The sequence below is a fragment of the Xylocopa sonorina genome, chromosome 6 (genome assembly GCF_050948175.1).
Source record: "Xylocopa sonorina isolate GNS202 chromosome 6, iyXylSono1_principal, whole genome shotgun sequence".
In the NCBI taxonomy this organism is placed as follows: domain Eukaryota; kingdom Metazoa; phylum Arthropoda; class Insecta; order Hymenoptera; family Apidae; genus Xylocopa; species Xylocopa sonorina.
In genome coordinates this window covers 13,879,503-13,900,000 of record NC_135198.1, presented here as the reverse complement: position 1 = coordinate 13,900,000, position 20,498 = coordinate 13,879,503, and the positions used below count along the sequence as shown (strand labels likewise).

At 51.2% G+C, this 20,498-nt stretch overlaps 3 protein-coding genes across 4 annotated transcripts in view; all 3 read left to right on the top strand.

The window, feature by feature from the left end:
• The window catches only part of LOC143424928 (uncharacterized), a 10,994-nt gene extending 3,167 nt beyond the window's left edge, over nucleotides 1–7,827 (top strand). The window contains exons 2-6 of the mRNA XM_076897321.1: nucleotides 1,582–1,724; nucleotides 1,804–2,223; nucleotides 4,550–4,725; nucleotides 6,207–6,576; nucleotides 6,966–7,827. Of these exons, the coding sequence (XP_076753436.1) occupies nucleotides 1,582–1,724; nucleotides 1,804–2,223; nucleotides 4,550–4,725; nucleotides 6,207–6,576; nucleotides 6,966–7,426 (1,570 nt within the window). The 3' untranslated portion in view covers nucleotides 7,427–7,827. The remainder of the gene's footprint in view (nucleotides 1–1,581; nucleotides 1,725–1,803; nucleotides 2,224–4,549; nucleotides 4,726–6,206; nucleotides 6,577–6,965) is intronic.
• Obp10 (odorant binding protein 10) overlaps nucleotides 4,046–20,498 on the top strand; it is a 57,237-nt gene continuing 40,784 nt past the window's right edge. For both annotated transcript variants that reach the window (XM_076896832.1, XM_076896831.1), the window contains exon 1: nucleotides 4,046–4,051. The gene's annotated coding sequence lies outside the window, so the exon portion shown is untranslated. The remainder of the gene's footprint in view (nucleotides 4,052–20,498) is intronic.
• Nucleotides 10,691–16,066, top strand: LOC143424927 (uncharacterized). The gene is made up of 8 exons (XM_076897319.1): nucleotides 10,691–10,794; nucleotides 12,597–12,860; nucleotides 13,527–13,895; nucleotides 13,981–14,538; nucleotides 14,635–14,760; nucleotides 15,165–15,300; nucleotides 15,521–15,821; nucleotides 15,913–16,066. The coding sequence occupies exons 2-8, from the start codon at nucleotides 12,603–12,605 to the stop codon at nucleotides 16,064–16,066; spliced, it is 1,902 nt and encodes a 633-aa protein (XP_076753434.1). The 5' UTR covers nucleotides 10,691–10,794; nucleotides 12,597–12,602.

The window sequence follows — 20,498 nt, the reverse complement described above, 5'->3', positions numbered from 1 at the left end:
AACAGAGTAAATGGGAAACCGATAACACAGTTGCGAAAACGTTCCTCTTACTTATAAATAAACACCTCGCGTTCGACCGCTTCGGCCGCTTAACACTACTTTCAGCATTTTCTTTTTTAAGCAACTTTGCCATTTACATTTTCCTACATCTAAATCTAAATCTAAATCTAAATAGAAATACACGTAGGATAGAAGCGCGGACTTGGTATCGTTTCTCGCGGCACCGGCTATCGTGAGAAGCGGACTCTTATCGACTCGGTGGATTCAGATAGCGATCCGGTAACAGGGGCTATAACCCTGTCGCCACCGACCTTCTAGATTGGATTTCGCGATATCTGCATTCCTCGCGGATCGGCCTAAACATCTCCTTCTCTTACGTTTTTTTTTTCTTTTTTTTTCCTCTCTCTATCCCCGGCCAAAGAGAAAACAGGAAATGGTGTAACGCCAGCCAAGAGCGATGGGCGAGCTGCTCCAGATTAGCAGTATCCGAGATGGTTCCTCGAAGAAATCTGATCGGACCTACCCTACCTACCCATCTACCTACCAACTTGCTTACTTACTTACTTACTTACTTACTTACTTACTTACTTACTTACAATAATAGACGTATCGGGTAATTAAGAATACTCGGACGGCTAAAGACTTTCTTCGTAATCGTTTCGTAATCCTTTCGACGTCGCAGACTATGCTGGTCGTGAAACAACTGAATCCGGTGTCGTGTCGTGTCGTGTCGTGTCGTGTCGTGTCGCGTGCCTCCGTGTATCGTTTCCTTTCTCGGTTCACGGTTGTCGACTCTCGAAACGACACGAGAGGGGAAGAAAGAAGGAAACGAGGTTCGCAAACGAGGATCGTGGAACGAGCGAAGGACGAGGTTACACGGTTATCGATGTTTCTTTTACGTCGTCGAATGCCGTTGCGCGCAACCAACTTTGGCTCGAAATCGTTCCGGGAGAAGACGCGAATCGTTCGACGAGCACGTACCGATCGAACGGTACGTGTCGCGGACGAGTCGCGGAAAACGTCAAGGCCGCGCGTTCCTCGCGTCGCGTCGCGATAAAGAGATGCGTTCGGAATAAACGGGATCGAGGGACGAGTTTTACTCGAAGGTTTTGAGTTAGAGGTTCGAAATACATGGTAGTTTTGCCTGGAGAGAGAGAGAGAGAGAGAGAGAGAGAGAGGGAGAGAGAGAAGAGTTGGCAGGTACACGGGCGGAGGGCCCGATGCTAATGGTAACGGTAGCGGTAATAGCCACCGTAAATGGTAATGGTAGATAATGGAGTAGTTGTGTTTCGGGTAGCCGTTGGTCGGAAAGGAATATCGTAAAAACGTCCTGGCTTGGCACGCGCCCGCATTTACGGGCCGATGGATCGCGGAGAACGGTTCTCTCTCGTTTCCGGTCTCCCGCGAAACATTAGCGAACCCGTGTCGCCGAGGTTTCCTTCTCCACTCGTTCCCACTCTTTCCCGTTCGTACGACGCGACGGCAGATGGATGGAATCGGCCGCGTTCTCTAATTCCCAAGAGCAGGGGCGTCGCGCCGCGTCTCCGAATTGATCTTTTCATCGTTCGATCGTTGTTTCAGCCCGCTGTATCGTTCGATGACCGGGATCGGCGGTATGACGACAGCCAGCACGGCAGGAACGGGAGGTAGTTACAGTCTGCCTTACATGGCTGGTAGCCCCACGGAATTGACCGCCTCCCCTCAGCAGCTGTGGAACGCGCAAGGTAAATTTCCCGATCGATCGATCGATCGATCGATCGATCGATCGATGAATCGTTGCTGATACCGCTCGGTTTCTCCCAGGACTAGGCACGGCTCTTCCCGCCATTTCGGAAGACTACGGTGGCGGCGGCGGCGGTGGTGGCGGCGGCGGCGGCGGCGGCGGCGGCGGCAGTGGCGGCGGTGGCAAGTCGTCGGGTACGGTGGTGACGCATCAAACCTTGCCAGGATTTTCGCAACCATTTTGCGGTAGGGCGAGTTTTCGAGGGTACAGCCCGTCCTATCCGACGCAACAGAGCAACGTCGGTGTCGGAGTCGGAGTCGGAGTCGGAGTTGGAGTCGGAGTCGGTGTCGGCACGGTCGAAGCCACGTCTTGGAGTTACGTTTCACCTTCGAGCGATTCGCTGACGACCCAATACGCGACTCCTTCGAGACGACAGGCCGTCAACCCAGCGTCGACACCCACGCAGCATCAACTCACCGCCACCGCTAGTCTTAGCGCGAGTAAGTAAAAACTAGTCGATTTCTATAAAAGATCTAACGAGAACGAGAACGTTGATCGGTAGCGTTAGCCCTCGGGAACTTGTCTACTTGTTGCGCGTAGGGTGGGGCAAGTGTCGCGTTACGGTCCACGGATGTGTTTTCGAAAACGATAAATCGTGAAGGATTTGGAGGAACACGCGGGACGTGGTGCGTGCATCGGTTGGATCGTGTTGCAACGGATCGTAAATAACGAGAAAAGGATTCGATCGGGCTCGCCGCTCCCTCACCCGTTTCGAGTGCGATTCGTTGGACAGGGGACGGGAGAAATTTTTCAAGAAAATAAAAGAAAAGAAAAGAAAAGAAAAGAGGAAAACCGTCTAGGCCGTCGTCGGTGGCCGAAATGAAGTGGGTCCGCGTCGCAGAGGTGGGGGTCGAATATCGCGTTACACTTTCTCTCGTTTCGTCGATAAAGTATTTACGATTTCTTTTAATCGCACGCTTTTAAGCGCGCACGTAGACGCGACGGAATGGAAACGTACTCTTCGAAAGATACTCTTTTTCAGCGTTTCGTTTCGGGGAACGAAAGAATAGGTACGTACGTACGTACGGTCGATCGTACGAATTACCGTGGTTATCGCGACACAAGTTGGAACCTTATCGGTTAGAGAGGTCGGCGACGTTTGACCGATGACACGATTCGTTCCATTTTTAAACGAGCATCGCGAGCATCGGCGGCGATCAAGCAGAGTTGCAGCAATCGCGATTTCGTTTTCGGTACGGATAATAATAACGATATCACGGACCGTTGCCACGCGATAGGTACGACGCGTACGTTGCATATAATAAATGTATTTATATATGGTATCGAAGGAGGTATTGATATACGGCAACCCTGACCCAGACAACGCGTACAGCGCTAATCTAGTTTTGTCTACGCGCGATACAGAACGAACGATGATAGTCGTGTTCCGGGACCGCAAATTTTCGATAATTTCTTCGTACGCAAGTAGGAGGTGGTATGTGTCGTAGTACATACTTGTATCTTGGACATACTTTTCTCGAAAGTGGGATAGGTATAGCTTTTACGATAGGCTTTTAACCTACCGCGTCGTCTCGAGTGGTTTAAGAACGCGGGTAACGGGAAATTTACCACCGATTCGGGTGACGTTCGGGGGTACATTTTGCCCTCTGAGAGCGCAGACGCCTCCCTCTCTCTCTCTCTCTCTCTCTCTCTCTCTCTCTCTCTGTCTCTGTCTCTGTCTGTGTGCATGTGCCGGCCGCGTGTACCTTAAACTTTGCCCGCCAGACCACTCACTCGTGTCCCAGACGACTCTGCAATACCAAAAGCTACGCGCGCGCGTGGCAGAGTAAAGTTTTCTCAAGCGTAGAGTAATCGTAAGTAAAGGGGGGATGATCTAAGCAAAAGGGGCATAGGTTAGGTTAGGTATATAGCGAGCGTTCGTTTACGGTTGTCTCTCTAACCGTGTCGAAAGCGAGCAGCTTTCAACGCTTCTGCCCCCTTAGGAGAGCTCTCCGCTTCGTCTTCGTAATTCGACTCTCCTATTCTCATTCCCCGGCGCTTCGTCATCTTCCGAGCGTTCGTCGCGGCGCGCGGAGCGGTGCGCGAAGCAGAGAGCGGCGTCTCGAATATTCGGTTACGAAGAATCTAACGTTTTCGTGCGGCGCATCGGGAGGATGGTTATTCGTACGGGGCACGCGGGGGATGGTTCTGTTTCTGTTACCGAAAGAAACGCAAGCTGACGCGCATAGCAACGCGGAGGAGGCAGACGCGGTCTCGGGGCCGTATCGTTACGGGCAGGAATCGTAAGATGGTCGTCGACGTCAGCAACTCTTTGCTTACTAATATACGATATCCGATTGCTTCTCAGCCCCAGTTTCTGCCGGATACGCGACTGCCGTACGCCGACCTTTTCTTCGCCGAGCCTCTCCTCCGAGTAAGAGTATACTATATATTATATTTTTCTCTAGTCACGATCCGCGGAGTGGTCGCTGGTGGTCGTGTTAAAGAGAATTACAGGCGGTACGCGACTCGAGTTACCGGTACTTTACACGCGTAATACCAACGGCTATTAGCATAGTTAATTATTATCGAGAAACGCCGGAAATTCTGATAACGTTCTGTCCCTCTACATCCTCTGTCGCGCACTGTTGCGTTTCCTTCCCCCTTGTTCCTTCTTTCACCATCGCTGTACGCGGCACGGTAAATAACTGTTGTACGCAGTTTCCATAAAAATGCTCGATATCCAGAAATCGAGGAAATTCTTACTTTTTCCCACGATAAACGGCTAATTGCGGATTACATATTGAACATGTACAAATCGTACAGTGCACAACATCGAGGCGGAGTACTTTACGGAAGGTCGGGAGTGTGTAAATTGCGGTGCAATTTCCACTCCACTGTGGCGGCGAGACGGTACTGGCCACTACTTGTGCAACGCGTGCGGCCTCTATCACAAGATGAACGGGATGAATCGGCCCTTGGTCAAGCAGCCACGGCGTTTGGTAAGAAACGACGGAAGGAACGAAGTAACGAACGAAGAAAGAAACAAGTAAAGAAAGAAAGAAAGAACGAACGAACCAAAGAAAGAACGAGAAGGAGAAACGAGATGGAAGAGAAGGGAGGAAGGATGGAAGGAAGGAAGGAAGGAAGGAAGGAAGGAAGGTGCCGTTATTCGTCCCATCGGAACGATTCATTCTCCGACGCAACGACTGCCGGCAAAAGAGACAGAGAAATATAATAATAAATTGAATAATAAAGATATAAAATATGAAGCCGGAGGGGAGGAGAAAAGTCGAACCGAAGGGACGGAGATTCGAGCACAGGAGCCTGTGTGGAAATTCGCCCGTGGCCGGAACCAGACCGACGATCGGTGGTTTTGCCATTCGTGTGTCCTAACATATCCTAGTTCGTATCGGATTGACGCGAGCGCGCGATTCGTGCTTAACTGCTATCCATCGGAACCGTCCGTTCGATCTCGAAAGTGAGCAAACGGTCTCGGCATCCCGCCGCGTGCCATATAGAATAGAAGCACCCCTAACGTTTGCCATCCTGTCTCTGTTTCAGTGGCGGACCAGGGCGATTTCTACAAAGGCTTCTGTGGGTATAGTGGCGCCCGTCGCGCCTTCGAGGAGAAATCGAGCCGGCGTTTGGTAGGTGTCATCCCCCGAAACACACACACACACACACACACACACACACACACACAAACGCGCGAGCGCACGCACGCACGCACACGCACACACACACACGCGCGGACATTCTCTCTCTCTCTCTCTCTCTCTCTCTCTCTCTCTCTCTCTCCCTCTGTCTGTCTCTCCTATGTATCTCTATGTATCTACTCTGTTTCTTGTTCTCATCACATCGTTAGTTTGCGCGCATACATATTTACCATTTGTCCTTTAACCCTGTCGATTCAGTCATCGGTGATATATGATTGTTCAAATCGTATTCTTCCATTGTTCGTTTTACCTTACTACGCATCACCCTCGAAGTCTGCCCTTTTCTCCAGCGTATAGCTCGTTGATCGAGTAACTTTTCGTAGCTTCGAGGTGCCACTATACCCATGGTACGGTCGCGCTCCGTTTCGAAATCTTGCGTTGGCCTGATCGACTCGCGTAGATTTCGTTCGCGTCCGATGGATCGCATCAGGCTCGCGCGGATTTCGCGCGGGGAAAAGAGAAATGTCGCGATCACGCTGTTTCGCGCGCGCGACACGCGACACGAGAGACGAATGTCGCGATTGTTGCGCGCGCGGGCCCGCGACGAGGAAACATATGAATTAGACGTAAGCTTCCTTTATCCCCCTCCCCCCCCCCCCCTACCACCTTCTAGGTCCTGCCAAACCGTTCTCACTCGGCTGCATTCTTTTACTTCCTTCTCGTTTCTCTCTGCGTATCGATTCCTGCTGCTCCCCTTTTCGTATTCACGCGCGCGCGCGCCTGCCTGCGTACGCGTGGTCTAACGCGATTTTCTGTGTCCGCAGTCCGCGTCGAGACGAGTAGGCACTTGTTGCACCAACTGCCAAACAACGATGACGTCGTTGTGGCGTCGCAACACCTTAGGTGAGCCTGTCTGCAACGCGTGCGGCCTTTATTTCAAATTGCACGGCGTGAATAGGCCTCACACCATGAAGAAGGACACCATACAAACGCGAAAAAGGAAACCGAAGGGAGGCATGAAGTCTATGAATACACCGATCGCTGGGACCGTCGTCTCTTGTCCCAACAACAACGATAACGCGACCACGGTAAACAACACGAACAACAACAACAACAACAATAGCAACAGCAACAACAATAATAATAACAATAACAACAACAACAACAACAACAATAGTTTAAAATTGGAGCCAAGTACGTACGAGATTGTTGGATCTTTAACAACACTAGATTGCCGAAGCGATTTCACCGCTGCGTATGCATGTGTAGAAGAATTTAAAGGGTGAAATTGACTCGTGCAATGTTTCTAAAGCTGGACGTTTTACACGGGTGTAAAAGTTGCGGAAAAAAATTCTTCGAATAGTGAAATAACAGAAAACGATAGCGATGTATCAAACTAAATGCTATGCAATAGTATCGAGTAAAGTTAGATTACTTTTAAAAAGGTTCAATTTTCGTGAAATCGACTGGTTTCAGGGAAGATATAGGTACATAGATACATCCGACATCCGACAATCTAGTGTTCTTCTCTAGCGTAATCTTACCGTTAACGAAAGAAAAAGTAATCATGAAAATGTACACAGATACGTACGGTGATCTGAGGATGAGCCACGCCGGAGTAGCTCAGGTGAGCTACGGTAGCGCCCTTTACGGTAGCCCCCAATCCTCCAGTCGGATCGTTTCCTATCAATCGACCGCCACACCGGGAATGTATTACGACATGATCGCTCCTCAGCAGCAACAACCACCGCAACAGCAGCAGCAGCAGCAACAACAACAACAACAACAACAACAGCATCAACACCAACAACTTCTCGAGACGCAGTCTCCGAAAGTGGAATGTCCGTCACCGCCTTGCACGAATCGATCGCCCGTTATGATGTCCGCGAATCATTCACCCGATCATCATCAACTCGCGTCTCCTCACATCGTCGCTCTCGGCAATTCTTCGCCCAGCGCGACAGCGACCAAAATCATTCTGGACAACGGTCATTTGGATAGATCGGTGGTGGATAGACCCACGGTTGTCTCGATATCGTCTTAGAATTGAAACTTGCTACCGCTAGAAACTTGTACAGATCCGGGAACCGACTATAATAAGTTGTCTGGAGAAAAAAAAAAAAAAAGAAAAGAAAAGGAAAAAAAAAGACAAAAAGAAAAGAAAAGAAAAGAAAAAAGAAGAAAACGTGAAAGCGCAGAACAACGAAGCCGGATCGTGAAAGTGATTATGTAAAAGCAGGAACGCGTCGTCGTATCGATAGATACGCATCGCGTAAACGATAGATCTGTAATATGATAGAATGCCGTTCGTTGTTCTCTGCTATACCTCCTTTGATGGAAGATCGGAATCGCGACGCGTGCGTATGAGAATTCACGAAACTCGTTGTAAATATGATAGTTTTATCAAATAATTAATGTGTGCCGAATTCATCGATATACGAATCCCTGTTTTTCTGAAACATCGTTACGCCTTTGATGGCGATCGCTTGAAATTAGATGAGGACTATTTTCTATTTCTCTGGTGTATGAGTGCGTGTGTGTTGTAAATAGAGCGAAATCATACGAAAGTTATGCAATAATAACGATAGTAAGCGCCAGCATTTATTCGATCTCGTGCACTGATAACGGTGTGGAAACGGGTCACGGCGGGTCTCGTCCTAAATTAAAAGGTAACAATGTTCAGAAAGTGTGTTGTATAAAAAATCGGCTAGTTTTGAATAAAAAGGGATATTTAAATCGAAACAGCGGTGGAAGGTGTAACAAGGAACGCGCGTCGAAGAAAACGCGTCGGGGGCAACGTCGACCAGCTGGCATAGAAGAGAAGTTCGGTGAACGCGCAGGAAAACTTCATCCCTGTGTATTTTCGGCGATAACAGTCGCGATATCTCGACTAATCTCTGTTAAAGGTTGGAACGAGAGAATCAACAACGGTGGGAAGGTGGGAGGCCTCTCTCTCTCTCTCTCTCTCCCTCTCTCTCTCTCTCTCTCTCCCTCTCTCTCTCTCTCTCTCTCTCTCTCTCTCTCTCTCTCTCTCTCTCTCTCTTTCCCTCACTGGCGTAGCCTGTGATGCCACCTTCCAAATGAGAATAAGGGAAATTGGTGCGTGAAATGGAGGCTCGTGTCTGAAAAGGATCGCATCTCGCTCTCACCTGATCGCGCCTTATCTGAGGAATCCCCGTGTGTGCTCTGTGCACAAGTATGTCGACACCCTCCGTTCTCGAGCTGTTCTCGAGCTGTTCACTCGCCGTTTTAAACGATAACGCGCGTCGTACGAGACGTACGCGACGCGTGCAGGTTATCTCGCGGTTGTTTATTTCTGTTTCTCGGCCTCCTCTGGGTGGCGTAGAGAGACAGCGTTGGGGATGCGAACGGTTGGTAAGAAAAGAAGAGGCGCGGGACCAAGATGGCGGCGCGGAATAGGGGATACGAACGGGGTAAGAAAGGGAAGAGACGGCGGAGAGAGAGAGAGAGGAAAGCGGTGACGAGTGTGTTTGTCTCTGTCGCGTTCGCCTAATCGTAGTCGGTAAATATTTAACGGGTTCGCGCGGTCGGTCTCTTTCTCTCCTGGTCCGTGGACGAATCGAAGCTTCGGCTCGACGCTACCAGGCGGCAGCCGATCCGAATCGCGCTCGTCGTCGTCGTCGTCCGTCGGTCGACACACCTTGGCAGCGCACCTGTGTCAAGCCGCGCGACGTGCGTGCTCTCTCGCCACCTTCCTTCTCGAATCGTAACCGTGTCAGCCTCGCGAGTCACCCGACGACCATCAACGCGACACAAATCACACCGGCTTACTCTATCACGAAGGCAACGTTACTCCTCTTTGCTCCTCTCCTACCACGGTAAGTAACTAACTAACTAACTAACTAACTAACTAAGTCAAGTCCGACATGAATATTTCAATTTTCCCGCGTCTGTTGTTGCTAGTTGTTTCGTCGTGGCTAGATTCCCATTTCTCTCCCTCTTTCTCTCTCTCTCTCTCTCTCTCTCTCTCTCTCTCTCTCTCTCTCTCTCTCTTTTTCTCGATCGTTGGAAAAATACGCGAAAAATTGGCTAGGTTACCACGTTAGTTACGTTATTATGGTATGCGATGCGTGGTCGCGATACGGGCGCAACGTTGTCGTTGAAGCAAACGGAAGCGTGGCAAGAAAAGAGGAAAGCGAAGGTGGTAAAGGATAGGAGAGTGGTATTTGGAAAGAGTGCGTGCGCGACACACTTGTGTTTTAACGTTGAATTCGGTCGGTTACAGGTGTGCGATTTTCTGACCGGAGGAACCGCGGTAGGAAATAACCAACCGTTTAACTTAACCGCGGTGTAACCGTCTCGGCAACGTCCGCCGCGAAACTATACGCGGATATCGAGATGAGATACACCTGGAGCGCAGATATATTATTAATCGTTGAGCACATAGCTGCCGTAAGATAATGGAATAATATCGGGCAACGACGATAATGCCGTTTGTCGCGGCTGCGAACGAACCGGTTAATTATTCGACTCGCGTGATTCGAACGGTCGATTCGTCGAGTCGAGAAAACGCGGGCTCGCTAACAAAAAAAAGAAAAAAAAGAAAAAAAACGACGACGAGTGTTGTAAATTATTTGAGTAATTCCCCTCGCGTTGTAAAAGACGGGATTCGCGCGAGAAGAGCAACACTCCGATGATGGATCGCGTTATCAAACGAACGCGTGATCGTAAAAAGCTTTAGGTGTCTGAGCGTCGTCGAGTTTTTGAGCGGGAATCTAGATCGCGGGTCGAAATAAATCCGGTCGTTTCGCGGAATGGAAAATTACCTAGACGATGCTCGATACGAGGAATCGGACGATTGCGCAACGAATTGCGCGGGGACGGATACGCGTCATCCCTCTTAGCCGAGAGTGGTCTCGCGCGGGCACCACCGTTGGTTGCTCGTGCTCCAAGTAAAAAACTTTCGTTTTCTATAACGTGTCGTCTCGAATCTGATACCGCAGGCACGATTTCGCGCGCGCGCGCGCGCCCGCAACGCACCCATACCGACTCGCTTGGGATTTTCATTTACGCCGATAAGAATTTCCTACTCAACCGCTGATAAAGAAAATGCCCTCGTCGTGTTAGGCGACTCCAGCTAATTATACGCGATCTCCTTTCCGCGTGGAGGTATCCCGAAATAATGTCACCCCGTGGAACCGCGAAACGCCGCGGATTACTTGTCACACATTCGGTTCGATTTCACTCGCGGCACACCATCGCGTAGAATCGTCGTTGTTTCCTCGTAGACGAGCCGAACGAGGGAACTGGTCGGTTCGCGAGAACTAGAACGAACGGTCGACGGAAATCGCGTCTTCGCGAAACTGTACCGTCGAGCCGGAGGAACGGCCCTACACCTTCCTGGCGGACCCGACGACTGAAATTATCATTTTAGCTGATATACTAGCTAATGTAAGGATGCAGTTTTATCTCTTATTATCATGGGAAACGAGATAAATCGCGATAGTGTCGTTTATTTTGACAACGACGCGCCTCTCGACACCGGCATCCCCATCGCGTCGCCTTTCTTCGTTCGCGCATCGCAGCCCCTTCGAACTCGATTCTCGAATACGATTCGATACGATTCGATGCGACTCGATTCGATTCGATTCGATTCGACTCGATCGAGAACGAAATAAAAGAGAAGAAAATTTCATCGGCGGTTACGTAGATAGCCGATCGACGAGCGTTTTCGATCGATCGGCATCGGGAATTGAAATCGAAGAGCGTGACACCGTCGATTTCTTATCGTTCGTTATCAACGGTACACCGCGAACCAATCTATATTTTTCTCGTTCGTCGATAAACAATACATTTTTCGATTCGATCCTAGATAAACGACGGAGATCGATGAATCGCCGGGTCTCGGTTGCGTATGCGCCACCGTTTACCCAAGGCCGCGTCGTCGTCGTCGTCGTCGTCGTCGTCGTCGTCGTCGTCGAATTCCTCGAATCGAGGAGAAATACGGTTCGATTTCATCCATACGCGTCACGTACGCCATCGGTACCGGTGGACGAAAACGGTGGACGAACGCGACTCGAACGCGACTCGAACGCGTCTACCCTGGCCAGGAAGATGACGTATCCCACAGTTTGCCAAGGTGAATCAGAGCGAAAATCGGTGACGTAACGAGCCGTCGTGTTATCTAGTCGGATCGTAAAACCTCTGGCTTGCTCGTTGGGAATGAAATTTGCGAGCCGTATTTACGGTGACAAGGGGTGGTGAATTTTTTTCGCTAGCATCGCAGGAGAACGGTCGCTGCAATGACTCACGCGATCTGCCACCCTACCAGTGTGCCACCTCGACCATCGATGCCCGTGCCCCGACAACAAAATGGCGTTAACAACGATGGCTGCCGTGGAGGATGAGAAGCACACGAGGACACCTCTCGCGATCCCCTCGCGATCCCCTCGCGATCCCCTCGTGAAACGCGTTATCGCGCTCGTGAGCTAGTAAGCGGCCGCTCGTTATCGACGAACAAACAAACGGACCCCTCCGTTGCCTCTTTTCCACTCGATAGCCAGAGATTCTCGACTCGTCTTCCTCCTTCTCCTCTCCTTTCTCGCTCGCCTGGTTCGTCGTCGAGAGAGGGACGAGTAGATGGTAACTTTGCTCGATGGTATACTACTAGACTATTGTATATACTACTAGACTATATATATATATATATATATCGGTACTACCGTACGCGTACGTACGCACGGTTGTGCAAAGCGAATTCGATCTCGGCGATCGGTTTCGAGGGTGCGTTTCGCTAGTCGGAGACCGTATACGCACGCGTAAGCATCGCGGTGTCCCTCGTTCGATCCGTTACCATTATTCGGTTCGAAATAAAACGCGAAAACAAAGATAGCGGGAGGGAGAGAGGCCCGTCGGGGGTGGGGGAAGTTAGCAACTGAAACACCCTGTATCTCTATGTACCCATACGTAAACGGTTCCGAGGAAAAAGTGGTCGCGTGCTCGCTCCGGAACTTGACATTGTCGAAGGGAAGTGTGACTCGAGTCCGGGTAAACATCGGTCCGGCGGTTTTCTTTCTTTTCGTGTTCTTCTCAGACGGACGAGGCGCGCCTTGCTTCCCCTTTTCTCTCTCTCTCTCTCTCTCTCTCTCTCTCTTCTCCTTTTACCGTCTCTTGTTGGCTGGATCGTATCGGTTGTAGACCGGTGAACGTTGAAAACTATGCGTTGGACGAACGGTGGCCCGTCTGTGTTGCAGGACGCGATGAAGGAGACGTTGGCGAAGCAAGAGGTGAAACGCGAATGGGACGAGAGTCGCGTCGGCGAGGATTCGCCCGGAGTGAGAACGAGCGAAGAACAACAACGCGTGGTCGAAAATCCTCGGTCGGTGATCACGGCGAGGAGGTCCGTGCGGACGATCACCACGGCCGGGCACATAACCGAGACGGTCGCCGATCCCGAGCCAGATTCGCCGGATGCGAACGCGATCTCGGCGACTCTTCAACTGGAAACGCAACAATCGGTCGAGCAACAGCAACAGCAGCAGCAAGATCAGCAAACGGGATGCGGGAAGCAAACGTCCCAGCATTTCGTGCGTATTTCCCAGTCAGATGCGACGGAGATCGAGCAACAGTCGCACCGTTCGAACGAACAGAGGATCGTCTATCTGACGAGCAACGGGCAGGAAGTGCAAGTCCAAGTGCCGGAAGGGGAGTTGGGGATGAAGGAGGCGGCCGTCAGATACGGGACACCGGATCGAGAGAAAACGGAGGAGGAACGCATGTACGATCGCATCTACTCCGGTCAGCAGGACGGTCAGCAACAGTTGAATCGACGCGAAAACCACGGGGTCGCGGTTCGCGCGCAAGAGAGACGACCGGTCCAGAGGTACTGTTCACGGGAAACCGTTCAGTCGAACGGCGGTAACGGATCGATCGTACGATCCTCCTATCATCAAGGTTCACCGGTGTTGGTAGCCAGTTCCGGGGAAGGGTACGAGACCGGGTCGAGCGACCCTGTCACGGTCAACGTGCAATTGGATTCGTCGACGGCGCCGCCGACGGCGGCACCTGCTTATTCCCCGCCGATCGACGACGGTGCCGTTATACGAGCAGGGGCAAACGAACAACAAGAATCGAGCCCGCATCATCATCATCACCATCATCACCATCATCATCATCATCAGCAGCAGCAGCAGCAGCAGCAGCAGCAGCAACAACAACAACAACAACAACAACAACAACAACAACAACAACATTTAATAGGCAGTGGTTACACGGTAAATACCGGGGCGAATATCAAGTACGAGACGACGGAAACGGGCAACGCGGTTGCGGTCTCTTTAGCGGTCGCCGCGGAGAACATCAAGGTGTCGAGCACGTACACCACGCTCGAGACGGTGCCGATTCCACCGTCGCAAGCGGTCCAATACTCCCAGTATATTACCGGAAACGAGACGTTTCACCAAACTCCGACGTACGCCTACTCCAACAAACCCGGTGATCAAGTGATCTTTACTTACCCGTCCTCGGCATCGTTGACCTCTCGCGTTCCCGGGGTGAGTATTCAGAGTAGTCATATCATTAAACGCGTAACCCGAGGTACCTTCGTTACCCGAGCAATGTACCACCGCGTACGCGTAGGTCGAGTCTCCGGGTAGCACGAGCAGCTATATAAAGGGGGATCCAACGTTGGCCTCGCTCGGCGGTACGCGGGGCGTAGCCGCGCTTCACTACGAGCAGCCAGCATCACCCGGATCCCAGGTCTCGTTGTACGCCGGTGGTTCCGGTTCGGCCTATCCGTACGCGAAGGCAGCCTCCTCGGGCGAATACTGGACTACCACCGGCACTCCGTCACCGCCGACGTTCGATTGCGGTCAAAACTACCAGAACGTGACTACGATCCCGGTCGGTGACGCGGCGAATATACAGCTTTACTCTGGCGGTGGGTACAGCGTGTCCACCGGGAACACCACCGCTCCGTCGCCGTGGTCCAGTCTCCCGTTGTCCGGTCCGGACGAGAGCTTCGACATGATAACCGCCGATCCGAAAGAGTGCTCCGGCTGCGCTGCTCCTACCACCATGTGGAGAAGGGACGACGGCACCGGCCATTATTACTGTCACAATTGCCTCTACAAGGCAACCAACGGGGTTAACAGACCGCCCATCAGATGCGGCAAACCGAAACAGCCGGTTGCACCGGTAAATTTCATTCTCTCTCTCTCTCTCTCTCTCTCTCTCTCTCTCTCTCTCTCTCGCTCTCTCCCCCTCATTTTGAACGGTTGCATTCTTTTTTAGACGGGCGTGCGACGAACGGGCGTCCAGTGCGCCAATTGTAGGACGAGCAACACGACCTTGTGGCGGCGAAACAACAACGGCGAGCCGGTATGCAACGCCTGCGGCCTCTATTATAAGCTGCACAACGTAAGTTGACACCGCGGCAATTTTCCGATTTTTTTCTATACTTGCTTAATTGCCATCCGCCACTAGACCCGTTCGGTTGCGAAACGCGAAGCGATTCTCTGTTTGTACAACTGTTTTGCGCAGCCGATCGCCGCGAATTCGAAATCGAAAACCGAAACCGAACAGTTTAACCGCGCCAAGATTAGTTGGTATCTCTGTCGCGTACGCAGGCCCTTTGGAAACGCGTTGCGTTAATTCCGTAGACGTAGATCGATCGATCGATCGATCGATTGATTATTTCTTCTTCTTTTTTTTTTTTTTTTTTTTTTTTTTCCTCGCGATCGTAAACGTTGATATCGTGAATGTTTCGGTGTTTATCGCGTTTCATCGAGGCGTTACTTATTAATCTTTGCATTATCGCGTAGGTGAACAGGCCGCTGAGCATGAAGAAGGAGGGGATACAGACGAGAAAAAGGAAACCGAAAAATCATTCGGGAATCAGTGGAAACTTGGCGGGACCGAGCGGCATGCACAAGACCGAGCATAAACCTAGCGTACTCGGTGAGTCTTCGGTGAGCACGTTTATCATTTACGTATCTACTTGTCCAGAGCTTTGTCTTGGTAATCGTTCGATCGATCGTCGCGCAGGTGTACCTACGGGTCGAACAGATCTAGGCTAGACGTAGCTCGTTGAGTCGAATCGATCGGGTATCGGACTGGGAAGCCGATGTACGCTCGCGTTAGATTCGTGTTGTTTATTCTTTAACGTTTAACGTTCCAGTGGACTCGGTGCAGTTGAACTCGGTGTACGGGAGCGGTAACGGGGGTGGGATGGGGGCCGATGCTACGATCGGACCGGAGGCCGAAACCGAGGCACAGCCCGATAGAGAGAGAGGTGCGAGTACGAGGGCAGGGAACAGGGCCGAGAACGAGACCGGAAGCGGTACCGCGTTAGAAGGAAACGGAGGATCCGATCAGCGCCGTCTACCTGTAGGTACACCGACTACAGGGCAATTGGGGCATGCGCATTCTCCCCTCGCTTTGCCCACCGCTGCCGTGCTAAATCGACAGGCTACGCTTATGTGAGTGTCGCGCGTTTAACCCACCTCAACCCCCGCGCCGCGTTTGTCCCCGACTAACTTTTCTTCTTTTCTCTCTTTTCTACTTTTCCAGTGTGCCACCGCTAGAGCCAATCGCTAGTCAACCCAGTACCGATGTCATCTCCGTCATAACTTCGACGACGGCAGCGGCGGCGGCGGCGGCGGCGGCGGCGACGGCGACGGCGACGACGACGACGACGACGGCGATCCACGTCGAGATAGCGTAACGAAAGAAAACGGAAACGAGCCTGAAATCAAATGGAAGAGGAAGAGCGGACGAGAAGAACCGAAAAGTGGTGGTGGTAAAGGTTATCGGTGCGAACGTCAGAGGGCCGTGAACGTTATTCCCGTTGTCTTCGCGAGTAACCGGAGAGCACCTCTTTACCAATCACCGACTGGTTTATCGATCACATGCTGATTTATCGTGCGATCGTCGAAAGTACACCGCCCCGTCGTTTTCAACCTCGATCGTGTCCTTTCGTTTTTATCCGTTACCACTCGTACGAAACGTTGCGAGCCAAAAATTCGAAACGAGCCTGCGTCGCGTTTACCAACACTGCTGATGGTAACCGCGAGCTCGACTTTACCATCGACGGATACAATTTGCGTCTTTGCCATGCGGTTTCGCCCTCTCGAGGGAAAATCGATGAAACAGGCGCATCTTCCCCACCGCCTTTATCGTATTCCCGTTCGTTCCATTCGACTCGCGTACTTGCGCGGTAATTGCACCTTTGTTCCTCCTCCTCGCCAACGTTGAGAAAATCTTTTTCCCAATTTGTAACTACATTGTACATCACTAGTAGTAGCATTAGTAATAGTAGTAATAGTAGTAGCAGTAGCAGCAGCAGTAGTAGTAGTAGTAGTAGTAGTAGTAGTAGTAATAGTGGTAGTACCAGCTAATGTTACCGTTACACCTGTTGTACTGCGTGGTGTACACAGAGGCAGGCGATACACTTATTACCGCGGAATAGGTGCAGAGGAAACACGTAAACGCGTAGGTGGTATAATGCAACGAGGATGGAAGGTGTTTTTTGAGAGAAGGCGAAAATAATGTTGGAAATATAAATAGAGATTAAAGCGGTGGACCTCGTTTGGTAGAGGTAGTCGTTTAAGGTAAGGAGAGTAAGGAGAGTAAGTAAGGAGACCAGCGGGCTCGATCGAACGAAATGTTCTCGAGTGATCCGTTTGTAGCCGGGCAGGCGAAACCTTGAGAGAAACGGAGCGGCTTGACTCGGTCGGGTACGAAAGGAGGATAGGAGAGACAAGGGGTCGAGTCTGGCAAAACGCAGGAGTAAAAAGGAGGTACGGCCAGAGGGAAGGTGAAATGGAAGGCCGGCCGGCGTACGGGGAGGCTGCCGCGTCGCGGCGATACGTGGGGCACGGCGACCAAGGGGGGGAGGTAAGGGGCCGCGAGTCCATCAGCCTAAAGAGTGGCTATCGTGCCTGCTAAGGGCTATTCCATGTTAGCCGCTCTCGGCGAGTCTCTTTTTTTTTTTTTTTTTTCTTTTTTCTTCTTCTTCTTTCTCTCCCCGTCTCTTTATTCCCGTCTTGGACTTTTTGTGAGGCGCAACCGTGGCGCCGCCCTCGAGAGATCCGTTCTCGCACGGGCGAACAACGGTGAAAGAAAGCGCCTGCTCGCTCGATCTCGCGTCGACGCGTTCCACACGCAATTTCCCTCTAACGCGATTTCTGCGACGGTCGAATTATACTATTTCACCTCGCGACTAGAGGCTGTATGCTCGGTCGATGCCGGGGGGGGGGGGGGGGGGGGGGAGAACACTCTGAATTCTCTCGCGCGGCCGGATCGCACGGAATTTAAGGGATGCCCGACGACGTTTCCCTATCGGCGTGGCGCCAACCGGGTATACCTTATCGCCTGCCGAGCACCGTTACTTTGCCTTTCTCTCTTTAGGAAATTCTTTCTTTCAAATTCGTTCGGTTCGATCATCACCGGTAACCCGAGGACCTACGCGCGCGGATAGGCAACCGCGACAAATTCATTTCGATTGATCAATCCCGCGTCGCACAGCTGTCACCGTCGACAGCGACGCGCGCTAAACGTATCTAGAAACCCACTCGACGATTTGTCCTTCTCCACTTCTTACTCTTATTATTTCTCTACGAATCCATCTCTACGTACTCTTTCGTACGCTCCGTAACGCTTCTCGTAACGCTCGTTTCGATAGCTCGCTCAACTTGCTGTAGTCTCTTTCTTCGCCCCGATTAGACGAATTAATTCCGATCTCGTGTACGATGTACTTGGCTACGTACATACGTACATACACGGTAATATAGATAGGTGCATGGTTGGATCGTTGAATGAATGGATGGACGGACAGATGAGTACGATGTATTTACGGTCGGCCGCGATCTTGCTCGAATCCTGGTGACAATGGGAAACTTGCTCGCTGGCAACTTCGCAGACACGAACGAGCCAAAGAAAACGTTCATATCTACTATCGAGAATGTAACGGAATTTTGTATTTTCTAGCAGGGTATTTGGCTGCGTAAACAGATTTTAAACGGTTTCTCTGTGCCAGTAATGTATTCAAAATTATTATCACTTTGTTAATATATCTTGTTTATATATTTATTAATTATCGCATAAATTCGTGGTACTGTGCGTAAACACGTAAAACTAAAACGAAATAATTGTACGTACCTAGCTGAATCCTTGCCGATAGCTATCGAACCTTTCCCGTCGGACAAACACAGATTCACCGGTTGATTTAACGAGTTTACAAGTTACGATTCATACATTTATAAAACACAGAAAATGTCTGATACATAGGTACATCGAAACATATCCTTGTGAAATTAAACGATAACGATAGTATAGTTTAGGATTTTTATCTACACCGGTACACGTGTGTCCACTTCTCCTTAGAAACAATTCGTAGGAAACGTTCTGTGGACGGAATCAGTGTCGTCGTCGTCGTCGTCGTCGTCGTCGTCACGTTCTTTCGGATGTTTCATTTCGCGATACACGACATTGGATGATTTGCCAAGGGGTATTGGCCAATCCAGCTATTCGTAACGCGTACAGTTTTCTAGCGTATAACGCGATACGACGCGACACGACGCGACGCTGTTAACCTCGGCTGGTGACGTACGTATCCGTCCACGTAGAGGCGTTTGCATTTGTTGCTAGCGTTATTGGCCGTAGTAACGAAATAACGAAATGAAACGAACAGCGATTGGCATTTGATACGGTGCGACTCGCAGGTTAGGCATAGGAGAGGAGAGGAGAGAAGATGGATAGGAATATTTGGGTATTATAGGCGGTAGAAAATTCGAGTCGCATAGGTGTTTTCGATCGGAAAGAGGAGAAGAGAGAGAGAGAGAGAGAGAGAGAGAGAGAGTAAGAGCGGTTCGCGGAGTGAGAACCGGACGGTGCGTCGTCGCGCGATCCTCGTCGAATTTTCTTCTTTTTCAGCGACGCGACTCGTTCGCCCACAGGGCTATTACAGAACCTACGGCCGATCCTGAGCACCCACGAACGCTCGCGTGTACGTGCGTACACGTGTACCTACACGCGTGGAAACAACCGCGTACCGGAGCGGCGCGGCGACCCGGTTTCCTGGAAGACTGCGAAAGAAGGATCGCGACCAAGACCGCGAGTGGGTGAGAGGGAAGGAAGGGGAGAGAGCCGACGATTAGATTAGAGAAGAGACCGTGCGTCGCGTCCCGGTCCCGATCCCGATCCCCCTCCCCCACCCCCAGACTCTGGCTGCAACCGATCGAGAACGAATTTACCCGCGTGCACACGGGTGATTCAGATTCGCGTTCGTCGTTGCGTTCGAATCGAATCGAATCGAGTCGAGTCGAGTCGATTTCTATCGGAGTCGATTTCAGGCGATTCGAGTCGAGTCGAGTCGAGTAGGACGCGTTATTTTCAATCGGAGCGTGATTTAGTGCGTCGCGCGCGACGCGTAGCGCGTCGCGAGCGCGCGCGCGCGCGCGCGGTAGAACGTCGATATGTAAATGCGTTAATGCTTAATGCGTGTCGGTTGATTTACTGTCGCGCGATCATGGTTGCGCGCGAGTGAAAGGCACGCTCCGCTTGCCACGGGGATTAACCATTTTGTTCCCGAGGAAAGAGACGCGAATCGCGACCGGTTGATACACTTGGATCGAAGGGAATCCTACGCGGCTAGTCTTGCTCGCGTTGCTCGCTACTACTCCCTACGCTGTTGCACCCTCCAATTTTCTGATCGGCGCCACGCCTATCTTCGTCGTTACTTAACGGCAAGCTGCACCAGCCATATTTTATCCTACCGTCCCAGCGAGATAATCGGTCCTCCGTTACGCCGTTTACGACCTATACGAACCGAACCGAACCGAACCGAACGGAACGAAATCGATCGTACCAATTAATGCCAGACGCGTAAAGTGCTCGCCGTCGAACGGTCAATGTTCAACCCTCCCCCTTCCTCCACGATCGTGCCGCGTGGGGTTCGCCGCTCGTCCACTGCCGAGTTAATGGCTACGACGCGAACAAAATTCCGTATGCCGGATGACGAAGATGCGAAAGATGAAAAAACGGATATCGGACCGGATCGAAGGGATAACGGAGGGAGGAACCTCGGGGTAGAGACCCCGGTTGGTTCGAGCCCGACGTTTCTCTGGATGCGAACTTCCGGCGTGGAGATAGCAATC

Bases quoted from the DNA above. Each gene is read 5' to 3' on its own strand.
- LOC143424927 (XM_076897319.1), top strand. From the start codon at position 12,603: ATGAAGGAGACGTTGGCGAAGCAAGAGGTGAAACGCGAATGGGACGAG. The intron at 12,861-13,526 runs GTCGAGCAACAG...CATCATCAGCAG, and splicing joins AACTGGAAACGCAACAATCG to CAGCAGCAGCAGCAGCAGCA. The intron at 15,301-15,520 runs GTGAGTCTTCGG...TTAACGTTCCAG, and splicing joins GCATAAACCTAGCGTACTCG to TGGACTCGGTGCAGTTGAAC.